Raw genomic sequence first — 11664 nt, 5'->3', positions numbered from 1 at the left:
CCACAGGTTTTGGAGGTTTCTACAGAGGACATTGGTTCGCCTCAACCTGACCACCTGAGCTCACTAATACACCTCAATTAATCAACCGCCCTGTTCGAGCTGTATCCCATAGTAGTAGCAGCCAATCTATGGGGTTCCGAATGTTCAACAAAAAACATCCTGTTTCACTGTGACAATTCTGCCACCATCCACAGTATTAACAAAAGCCGTTCTAATGCTCCAAAAATCATGCCCTTTCTAAGGCGTCTCATTTGTATTTTTGCCTGTCATCAATTCGTCATCAAAGCTGAACATATCCCAGGTCATCAAAATCAAATAGCTGATGCTTTATCTCGTTTTCTTTTTCTTTTCAGAAATTCAGAACATTGGCTCCGGAAGCAGACTCCAACCCAACTCCAGTTCCTCCTTATTCAGAACTCATATTCTTCTAGACATCCATACCCTATCCACGAATACCATATTACAAGCCGTTTCTCCCAGAACACTCCAAACCTACTGGAGTATTTTAAGGGCGCATGCTTGGCCATAATCAATGTAGCGTGTACACAACAACGCATACACTTTGATTACACAGAAGCAGCAGTTTTCATTTTTGCAAATCATACATTATTACAAGGAAAATTATTAACACACGAGGGAAATCATTGTTGTGTCCATGAAGATGTGAAAAAATAGGCATAAATCTAGCTTACACATTTACCCAAATTATTATACGCCTGTTTAACCGAAGCTAATTTGGGTGGGTTTCTCCCATCCCCAATGTCACTTCTCTGTGTTTTACAGCCCTGACGAGAACGTCGGTCTCCTCGGCTGTGAACCGCTCCTGGCGTGCGCCTGGCAAATCCGCCGTTATAATAGCAATCCGCCATGGAACAAACACGCCTGCTCTTAAAGGGAATGTGAGATGTCGCTCTGATTGGTTTATTTCACGTTACGCCCAAATCGCACCTATGAATAATGAAGCTACTTCAGACCAACCATTTTAGATTTGCTTCGGGCGCAAGAGTCATTTATCCCGCCGGTATAATAGCAACAGCGCCCAAGACCCGCCCACAAAGTTACTTGCGTTTCGCGCTTGATACTTGCGTTTCAGATCGTTAAAATAGGGCCCCTTGTGTTTCAACGTCTAACAAAGCAAAACCGATCAATTGAGACACGGTCATTCAATTTTCATTTTCAATTTGCCAACACCCATTTAACCATATTAGTCCACAGAACTTTTTCTTCAGCAGAGGAAATCCCAAATTACCTCTCCTCACAACCCTCTTTTTAATCGATGATAAAAACATCCCTGCCTCCAGACATTTGTTTCAAAAGAACCTCAAATCCACCCTCAACTTTCTTCTCAAATATTATAAACTGCAATTTAAACAACACACGCACTCTTTTTGCTACTGTAGAGAGACTGACAAACCCCCCAAGCCAGATTCCCAGTGAAATGCTCTCAAACAGCAAGTGCAGTGAGTTTGCTTCCTTCTTCTCTGACAAAATCAATAATATCAGAAAAGTGATCAGCACATCATTGAGTTGCGCTGGGGTCAGACAGATCAGACCACCTGAAAAAGTAGTAACTTTGTCTGATTTCAATAAAATTGATGGCAAAATTTTGGTAGAAACCGTACAGCACCTTAAAACATCAACATGCGCTCTTGACACACTTCCCACATCTTTTTTTAAAAGTGTGCTAAACAGTTTAGAAGCAGATCTTCTAGAAGTGGTAAATGCCTCACTTCTCTATGGGAGTTTTCCAAACTCCCTGAAAACTGCAGTTGTCAAGCCCCTCCTGAAAAAGAACAATCTGGATAAGACCATATTAAGCAACTATAGACCGATCTCAAATCTTCCTTTCATAGGCAAGATCATAGAAAAAGTTGTCTTCAATCAGCTGAACAAATTCTTAAGCTCGAATGGATACTTTGACAATTTTCAATCTGGTTTCCGAACGCACCACAGCACAGAGACAGCGCTCATAAAGATAATAAACGATATCCGCTTAAATACTGATTCAGGCAAATTATCAGTGCTGGTACTACTCGACCTCAGTGCTGCATTTGACACTGTCGATCATAACATACTTCTTGACAGGCTGGAAAACTGGGTGGGGCTTTCTGGGATAGTCCTAAAATGGTTCAGGTCATACTTAGATGAGAGAGGTTATTATGTGAGTATAGGAGACCATAAGTCTGAGTGGACATCCATGACATGCGGAGTCCCTCAAGGCTCAATTCTTGCGCCACTCCTGTTCAACCTGTATATGCTCCCAATGAGCCAAATAATGAGAAAGAACCAAATTGCTTACCACAGCTATGCAGACGACACACAGCTGTACTTAGCCCTATCGCCTAACGATTACAGCCCAATTGACTCCCTGTGCCAATGCATTGATGAAGTCAACAGTTGGATGTGCCAAAACTTTCTTCAGTTAAACAAAGATAAAACTGAAGTCATTGCATTTGGAAACAAAGATGAAGTTCTCAAGGTGAACGCATACCTTCACTCCAGGGGTCAAACAACTAAAAATCAAGTCAGGAATCTTGGTGTGACACTAGAGTCAGACCTTAGTTTCAGTAGTCATGTCAAAGCAATAACTAAATCAGCATACTATCATCTAAAAAATATTGCAAGAATTAGATGCTTTGTTTCCAGACAAGACTTAGAGAAACTTGTGCATGCTTTCATCACCAGCAGGGTGGATTATTGTAATGGACTCCTCACTGGCCTTCCCAAAAAGACCATAAGACAGTTGCAGCTCATACAGAACGCTGCCGCTAGGATTCTGAGCAGAACCAGAAAATATGAACATATCACACCAGTCCTCAGGTCTCTACACTGGCTCCCAGTTAGATTTAGGATTGATTTTAAAGTATTATTACTGGTATATAAATCATTCAATGGCCTAGGACCTCAATACATTGCAGATATGCTCACTGAATACTGTATAAACCCAACAGATCACTCAGATCATTAGGATCATATCAGCTAGAAATACCAAGGGTTCACTCTAAGCATGGCGAGTCTGCTTTTAGCTATTATGCCAGCCGCAGCTGGAACCAGCTTCCAGAAGAGATCAGATGTGCTCCTTCAGTAGTCACATTCAAATCCAGACTCAAAACACTTTTGTTTAGCTATGCATTTACTGAATGAGCACTGTGCCACTGTTCGTCCGACTGTACTGTACTGTATTTCATTTTATTTTTCTAAACTGTTTTAATTATTCTTATTTCTTTTTATTATTTTAATTTCTTCTATGTAAAGCACTTTGAATTGCCATTGTGTATGAAATGTGCTATATAAATAAACTTGCCTTGCCTTGCCTTGCCTCAACAGTTCCGGCATCCCAACCAAACATTTCTCTTCCCATTCCTGCCGCATAGGAGCAGCCACCACATCAGCGCAGAGGGGCCTATCCGAACACCAAATTAAAATGCTACGTCGATGGTCATCCCATGCCTTCGAAACATATGTTTGATCAAATCTACATCACATCAGACAAGCACACCAAACACTAGCATCTTTCTGGACTGCTTCTCCCTACTATTTTGCAACTTTCCACTTACCTAGCCCCAAAGGGCTTGTATTCATCTGGATGCAGTGAGAGCTCTCCCTTTTCGGATGTGTGTGAGCTACCACTCCTGGAGTGGGCTCTCCCATTCGAATCGCTGTGTGGGCTCCCCCATCCAGATACAGTGCAGGCTCTCCCGTTCGACTTGCAGTGTGGGCTCTCTCGTTTTGATTGCAGAGTGACCTTCCTATTTATACATATCGGGGGGCTCTCTCCTTCGAAACGCAGTGGGAGCTCTCCTGGTCGAATCGCATTGTGAGCTTTCCATTCAGGCGCCGTGGGGGCTCTCCCTTTTTCTAAATCGATGTGTGATCCTTCATGTTTTCCATAACGAGCCTCCATAGGAGGGCCCTCCTATCCTAACAAGCAGAATGGAGGTACCAAGGATCGTATGTCCCTTGGGCAAACTTGCACAAGCCTCATGTTGCACACTCTTTCAAACACCGTTCATAGCTCCACATGGTGGATATAGTAGGGAGTTGTGTTCCAGCCCAGCTTCTGCAGGAGCCCCGTTAAATATCACTGCCGCAGCAGTGTTCATTCACGCTTCATACCGCTTAAAAAAAAACAAATTCGACTCTTTTTGGGGGGGTATCATGCTTTTAGCTTTTAGGTATCCTGTACACTTTAATCCTTAAGTATTTAGATCATGCTAAATCCAACTTGCTGTCCCAAATTTATTCTTCACTTTTTGGGTATATCAGAGGTCGAGTTGAAGCTGCTTCATCGAGCCCTTCATTAGTGGACAGCAAGCCAAATAATTTTAACCTAATATCTTAAAGATTTTATGGGCAAACAAACTCGTAAAAGTGCATTAGTGTTATTTAACATATTTAATTATTGCAGGTTTGCTTAAATGTGACATATTATGCCCCTTTTCACAAGATGTAATATAAATCTATGTTGTCCCCAGAATGTGTCTGTGAAATTTCAGCTCAAAATACCCCCCAGATCATTTATTATAGCTTGTCAAATTTGCCCCTTTTTGGGTGTGAGCAAAAACGCGCTGTTTTTGTGTGTGTCCCTTTAAATGCAAATGAGCTGCTGCTTCCTGCCTCTGTTTAGCATGCACCTGCAGGCAGTATTTGCGCACGAAGGTACCTCACAAAACTGACTTCTGAGGTAGCGTAACAGTTTAATTATCTACAGCAAAATAGAGCGAGCTTTGGTGATAGCTAAACAAATATTTAATTACTAGCAGTAATTTCTCACTAAAAATGACATCAGAAGTGGAAAACATTGGTTCAAAATTTACATTTACACACAAACTGAACAGCAACCGCAAATTTCAGATGCCATCTTTCTTTTTCTAGCTCAACTGTCACCGAATGGAATGCATATGATTGTGGGAAATCAAAGGGAGCAAAGGAAACATCTCTACTGCCTTCAAAAATCGATCAGATGAAGTTATCTCAGGAGACAAGAAGATAAGCTAACATTGAATTCGGATGTGCCTTGATGCCTTCCTACCTTGGAATGCATCCTCCGAAGGCAGCATTTTTGAGTTTCGGATGCAGCCAGTGATGACGTTGAAATTATGAATGGGGTCATCAAAATTAGATGGTTACAATCTTTCATTAATAATGATTCCTCTCCTCATTCTGGTTTGAGATTCCTACTGCTGTAATAAAAAAATGTGGCAACATAAGTTTTTTGTTTCAACTCTCTAAACTCCCAATAAAACTTTCTGCTTTTCACCAACAAGTATTATTATACTGAACTTTTTTTTTTAAACATAATTTTAGCCCACATAACATGTAAATCTGGAACAACAGATGTACAGTAACAGTGAACATGAAATCTTTGTTTATTGATGAGTGGTGGCAGAAAAGAATGTGGTCACTAACACATGTTATGGACAACTTAGGGAATGTATTGAGCCATGATGCTTTTTGTGGTAAATACAATCTAAGTTGCTCCTCTAAATTAAAATATATGATAAAATGATCAAGAGTATTCCAATGCCAGTGATTAAATTAGTAAAGGAACATTTGAAATATTCAATGGTAATACCTAAAATGCATGATCTTTAGATAGAAAAAGTAAGCTTTGGTGATAGAAAATGCTCTAACAAATTTTTATGGAATTGTTTATTACAACAATGTTCCCAGGACCTGTAAATGGAACTTATATATTCCATCATTATAAAAGAAAGAAAGAAAGAAAGAATGAAAGAAGTGTGTAAATTTAGGACCAGTTTCCTTTCATTTCCTGTTAACCCTAAATGTAAGGAGGTACACTTTAAAATTATGAATCATATATACCCTGCAAAATAATTTGAATAAGAATAAGATTTAATGTTGGTGATTCAAATTTATGTCAAATATAGTTAGAGAAACAGATGAACATTTGTTTTTTCAGTGTACTTTGGTGTACGCATTCTGAAATGATTCGTTCAGTTTGATGCAACAAAGAATACCTGCAGGACTGATACTGATAGCCTACATGGGAAATTTTTACCTTTGGTTTGTTAATTAAGGATAAAAAGGTGTATTTTGTAATGTTAAATAATGTGTTGCTTTTGCTGAAATTTTACATACACAAATGCAAATTTTTCAAAATTCCTCCAAGATTATTGTTTTTTTAAGAGTTTTTTCGGTAACACTTTATAATAACTGCACGCTATTAATCATTAGTTAATTAATTGATTAATTAATCATTAGTTAAGCATTAGTAAACAGTTAATTCATAATTTATAAAGCATTAATAGACATTAATAAGCAGTTTATAAATACAGTTATAATGTGCTTTGTTCTTCTTTGTGCTTTGTTCTTCTTAAAGCATATCTATAATGTGTTTAATAATTGTATATTCATACTTTATTAATGATCAATCTATCATTTCTAAATTAAGTTTTGCATTATTTACAAACCGGTTATTTAGGAGTTGTCAGTGGTTCATAAGATCACTTAGAAAGTGTAAGTAAATGATTAATAAACTGTTTAAATACATATTATAATTCAGACATATAGTAATAGTTACTTATGTTAATAAATGCTTTATTAACATGTATTTCTACTGTAATTCATGGTTAAGTCAGGTAGTTATAAAGCATTTAGTACTGGTCAGTTAACTATTTTTGTGAGCTCATCTAAAGTGAGGACTTTTTATGCCTTGTAAAGCATTTACAAAGGAGATTTAAAGGCTGTTAAATATTTGTATGTTCTGTATCACTGTGTTTTTCTTGTTTACTTTTTATGTTTAGAAGATAAATGAGCCTTTAACTCTCCTTTGTAAATGCTTTACAAAGCATACATAGTCCTCACTTTAAATGAGCTCACAAAATAGTTAACTGACCACTACTAAATGCTTTATAACCAGCTTCATCTACTACATTTACTTACACTTTCTAAGTGATCTTATTAATCAATGAAAACACCTAGTTTGTAAATAATGGTAAATGATGTAAATGGTTTGCAAATAATGCTATTCTTCATTTAGAAATTATAAATTGATCATTAATAAAGTATGAAGATACAATTATTAAACACATTATAGATATGCTTATAAATCAAGAATAAAGCATTAATAGCTGTATTTTTAAACTGCTTATTAATGTCTATTAATGCTTTATAAATGATGAATTAACTGTTTAGTAATGCTTAACTAATGATTAATAGCATGCAGTTATTATAAAGTGTTACCATTTTTTCTAATATATATGGAGACATTGAGAGGGATGACAAGTCCCAAAGCAAAGTATGTGATGTGAAAATTGTAATGTAATCTGTAATCTCAGTCTTTTTTTGTAAATCTTTCAGTTATGACTGCCTTTCTTTTAATGTTCAACAAGTATATGAATAAAAAAAAGAGTAGGCTACTGCAGTGATGACGCCAACCCGGAAGTTAGCATCACAATCCCAAACATTTCATGACTAAATATAAAGCTGATATTGATACACAATTCTCATTTTGCAGAGTGTTCAGATTCAGAAATGTCCATGTTTCTATACTGAACAACTTTCGGAAATTATTGACACATTTATTAAAGATAATATCCAGCAAGATATATCCATAACTTTTAAATACATTATTTTTGGTCACTTTGATCCTGACCCTACTAAAAATAACGCTTGCTTTTTTTAATAAATTAAATGTATCTTCTTTGCAAATTGTATATCCATAAATGTAAGTTTACCAACAACAAACCATTCTTTTCTACGTTTTTGAGAGTTTAAAATGTAATACAATTACACCTTCAGTAAATAAGAAAGCAAACATCTTCAATTTGTAAAGACTTTTAATTTGTACAAATGTAACTGATATATGCTCTGATCACAAATTAACCCAACTTATGAATTCTGAATCCTAAATACAATCGCCAGGAAAAAAAAAGCTAACATCAGGCGAACTACACCACGGTCCATAGACATAATAAATATATGTATTATAAATATATATATATATATGTATTTATTATGTCTATGCCACGGTCGCTCAAGTTTAACGTCACCCCCACCGCGCTTCCGAGTCCGACAACTGGCTAAAGTTTACTATGTACAGTTTTTTCTTATTTGAGGAGGCAGTTATTTATTTATTTTGTTTTAATTTAATTTTTTTATTATTATTTTTGTTAATGTATTCAATGCAGTGCTGTATATTGTTTTTCTTTGTTAAAGGAATATCAATAAAAAAAACTTTTAAAAAAACTGGCTAAGTTAAAGGTTGCAGGTTTGCATTCCAGTGGCTTTTAGCTCGACTGATGCAACTAAGTGTCAACAGACTAGAGGCGCACCGACGTTTGGTGGAAGGATGCGTGAAAGCAAATCTGATTGGAGAAATCATGGTCGTACAAATCTGAAACCACGCCTTCTGCAGGACTGGAGGAAGTGTAAACCGGCGTGTGTGTGTGCAGGAAGGGAAATGGCGGACGCTGTGTCTATTTTCATGTCAATTGGCCTTAGTGAGCAGAAAGCTAAGGAAACCCTGAAAAATGAATTGCTCTCATCAACACTCAAGAAGGCCATCGAAGTGGTACATAATTAATTAATACGCATAATTAATAATTGCAGTTGTGCGCTGTAAAAGTCATTAGCCTCTTAAGAACTTACAATTTCCTTACCTTACATTACGAGGGGTGTTTAAAAAAGTTTTGTAATATTGCTGATGTTACTGTTGTGTTTTTGTTTCTCAGGCTCAAGGGCTGCTTGGGTCCGCTGGCATTGATAAGACTACAGGCACTCTCCTGTACAGTATGGTGACACGACTTAAAGACACGCATCGACTTTCTTTCCTCACAGAATACATCATTACACGAAAAATAACCACGGAACTGCAGTTGTCAGGTATCTGATTGTCTTTATTATTCTGTCACTCTGTTCTTTTTTGTTTCTAAATGTTTCTAATGTTTGTTTTCTTAAAGTAATTGATGTATATCAATAATTGTTTAGGAATCAAGAATTTGTACATTTGTCATTTGAAATGTTTTTTTTTATTTTGTTTTTTTTTATGAGAAATTATTATGAATATAATAGGACTGATGCTGATATGAGCATCAATGTTTTGTGGAGTACAAAAAGGCAATTTAAAGAGAAAACTATAGCAGAGAACACTAGACTCTGCACACAGAATCCAGTGGCAATGTCGATATGCTTAGTGACGCATCCGGTCCTTCACTGGCGTGTGATGGTGGATAGTGGCATGTGCCACTGACATTGTCGCCAAACACTGACACGACACCTGACTGACACCGGCATGTGCCGATGGAAAGTGGCATATGTCACTAAAACTTGTGATGTGCCAATGGATTGCGTAATGTGCAACTTGTGGAACAATATGCTTTATGCTGTCAAACAAATTATTTATTACATCGCTGAGTTAATGTGGCAACAGAAATGGATTCCATAAAATATTTTTTTAAATATTAAAGCCACAGATGAGAATCTTGCGCTGGCCAGTGTTACACTTACTTATACTGACACCTACTGGCATGAGTCCGTGCAGCATCATGAAAAATAAAGGTTTACAGTAACGAATGCGACTGTTAACGTGCTATTCGTAGTGACCCATGATGGATTTAATTTGTCTTTCCTAGAATGGGCAGTTTGTGACTTTGCGTGATAAACAACATACAGTAGCACTGGTATTTCAAAACATTCAGTGGCACATGCCACTCAAATACATGTGCCAGTCACAACTGGAGGTGTCACAACATACTGCGACATGTTCCGCGACTCGGTGTCTGTCAGGTGTCGTGTCAGTGTTTGGCGACAATGTCAGTGGCACATGCCACTATCCACTATCACATGCCAATGAAGACCGGATGTGTCACTAAGCATAGCTACATGTGCCATTGGCTTCTGTGCACCAAATGCCATGTCACTTAATGTTAATGCTTTCTTTCCCCTGTATGATTAGTTCTCATGAGCAAGGCCCTTTCGCATAGTTCACTAATTTGCTGTTCACCACTTGTTGACATTTTTATTGCTGTTATTTTTTCTCAGCGGCATTGGACTTTGTGAAAAGTCACCCTAAGGAACATGTGGATCGGTGTGAGTTTGAGACTGCCTGTGGGGTGGGAGTGGTGGTCACACCTGAGCAGATAGAGGATGCAGTAAGGACGCTTTATTCACAATGTTCACAAAAAGTTTTTCTGTGGTGTGAGTATAGACTAGATATTATAGGAGGAGAACAAATATGGCAATCAAATGTTTGGACACACCTACTCATTTATTATTAAAGGGGTGGTTGATTATGATTTCACTTTTCTAACTCCAGTTAGTGTGTAATGTTGCTGTTTGAGCATAAACAACATCTGCAATGTTCCAACGCTCAAAGTTCAACTTCAAACTAAAGGAAGATATTTGCTTTTAAATAAATCGTTTTTTAAGGACTAACAAATGGCTGGTAGGGACTACACGACATTCCTCCCGGGTTAGTGACATCACCAATTTACATAAACCCCGCCCCCTGAATGCGATTTATAGATTATCATGACTGAATATGCTAATTAATGACTAGAAGATAGTTAACTCCACATCAGCTGCATAAATTCATCAACTAACTATTCAGAAATGTCCTGTTGCATTCTACATGTTGTCACTTCTTCTTGAGTCTCTCCATCATTGTCTGACTCCGGTTTGAACATAAAAGGCTAAAAGTTTTTGAAATTTTCATTGCATGTGTGTGTGAGGTAAAAGGACATTACTCCAGTCTTCAGTGTCACATGATCCTAACAGAAATCATTCTAATATGCTGATTTGATACTCAGTTATTATCAATGTTGAAAACAGTGGTGCTGCTTAATTTTTTTATAACCTGTACTTTCTTTGATGAATTAAAAGTTAAAAAAAGCTTGAGGGCAGTAAAACATTTTTTTTAAGAAATTAATACTTTTATTCAGCAACAATGTGTTAAATAGATAAAAAGTGAAAGTAAAGACTTATATTGTTAGAAAAGATTTATATTTTGAATAATTGCTGTTCTTTTTTTAAAGTTTATTCATCAATGAATCCTGAAAAAAGGATCACAGGTTCCATAAATTTTGTGTTTAATTAATTATTATTATTGATCAACAAATCAGCTTATTAGAATGATTTCTGAAGGATCATGTGACACTGAATAATTTTCGCTTCGAATGGAAGCATTACTCCAGTCTTAAGATTCAGACACCCTCTCGTCAGCTCCTGACCACAAAAAAAGTTTATATTTATGTTTGAATATGACAAAAAAAATTTACCTTCCCCAAATTTTCAATTAATTCCCATAAATTCCAACTTGGAATATTTCCAAAATTCTCCAGATTATGTTCCCACTAGTACTAGGGTATCGTTATTTTTGTTTTTGACATCATTTGTGTGAATTAGTCCCATAAAGTGCAAGACGACTTGAAAGAGAGCTCAGTTTAGTATTCGCGCACTGTCTGAGACACCGCTCTCTAGGCACTCTTCGGATGTTTGCGCACACAAGGCTTTCCACAAAGCACGCAAATAATGGATTGATCTCCCTTTTGCGCATGAATATTTAAATTGTCAAGGCTTAAACTTTCGTGATGATGCAGCGCCGACCTGTCAACTGTCTCGAGCATCGTTCGTGTTTGTTCACATTCATGCAAATGTTACCGGCCAACTGGCGAGTGACACCGTTTCATATACTCACCAACA

The 11664-nt window shown here is 37.1% G+C and overlaps 1 protein-coding gene across 1 annotated transcript in view; it reads left to right on the top strand.

Moving 5' to 3' along the window:
* The first annotated feature begins 8376 nt into the window (after positions 1–8376).
* Positions 8377–11664, top strand: part of qars1 (glutaminyl-tRNA synthetase 1) — a 50036-nt gene continuing 46748 nt past the window's right edge. Inside the window, exons 1-3 of the mRNA XM_082187741.1 lie at positions 8377–8536; positions 8697–8847; positions 10006–10115. Coding sequence (XP_082043867.1) covers positions 8426–8536; positions 8697–8847; positions 10006–10115 — 372 coding nt within the window. The 5' untranslated portion in view covers positions 8377–8425. The remainder of the gene's footprint in view (positions 8537–8696; positions 8848–10005; positions 10116–11664) is intronic.

Source organism: Leuciscus leuciscus (genome assembly GCF_965113295.1).
Source record: "Leuciscus leuciscus genome assembly, chromosome: 13".
NCBI lineage: Eukaryota > Metazoa > Chordata > Actinopteri > Cypriniformes > Leuciscidae > Leuciscus > Leuciscus leuciscus.
The sequence above is the reverse complement of the archived record's forward strand: the minus strand, read 5'-3'. Positions and strand labels throughout refer to the sequence as shown.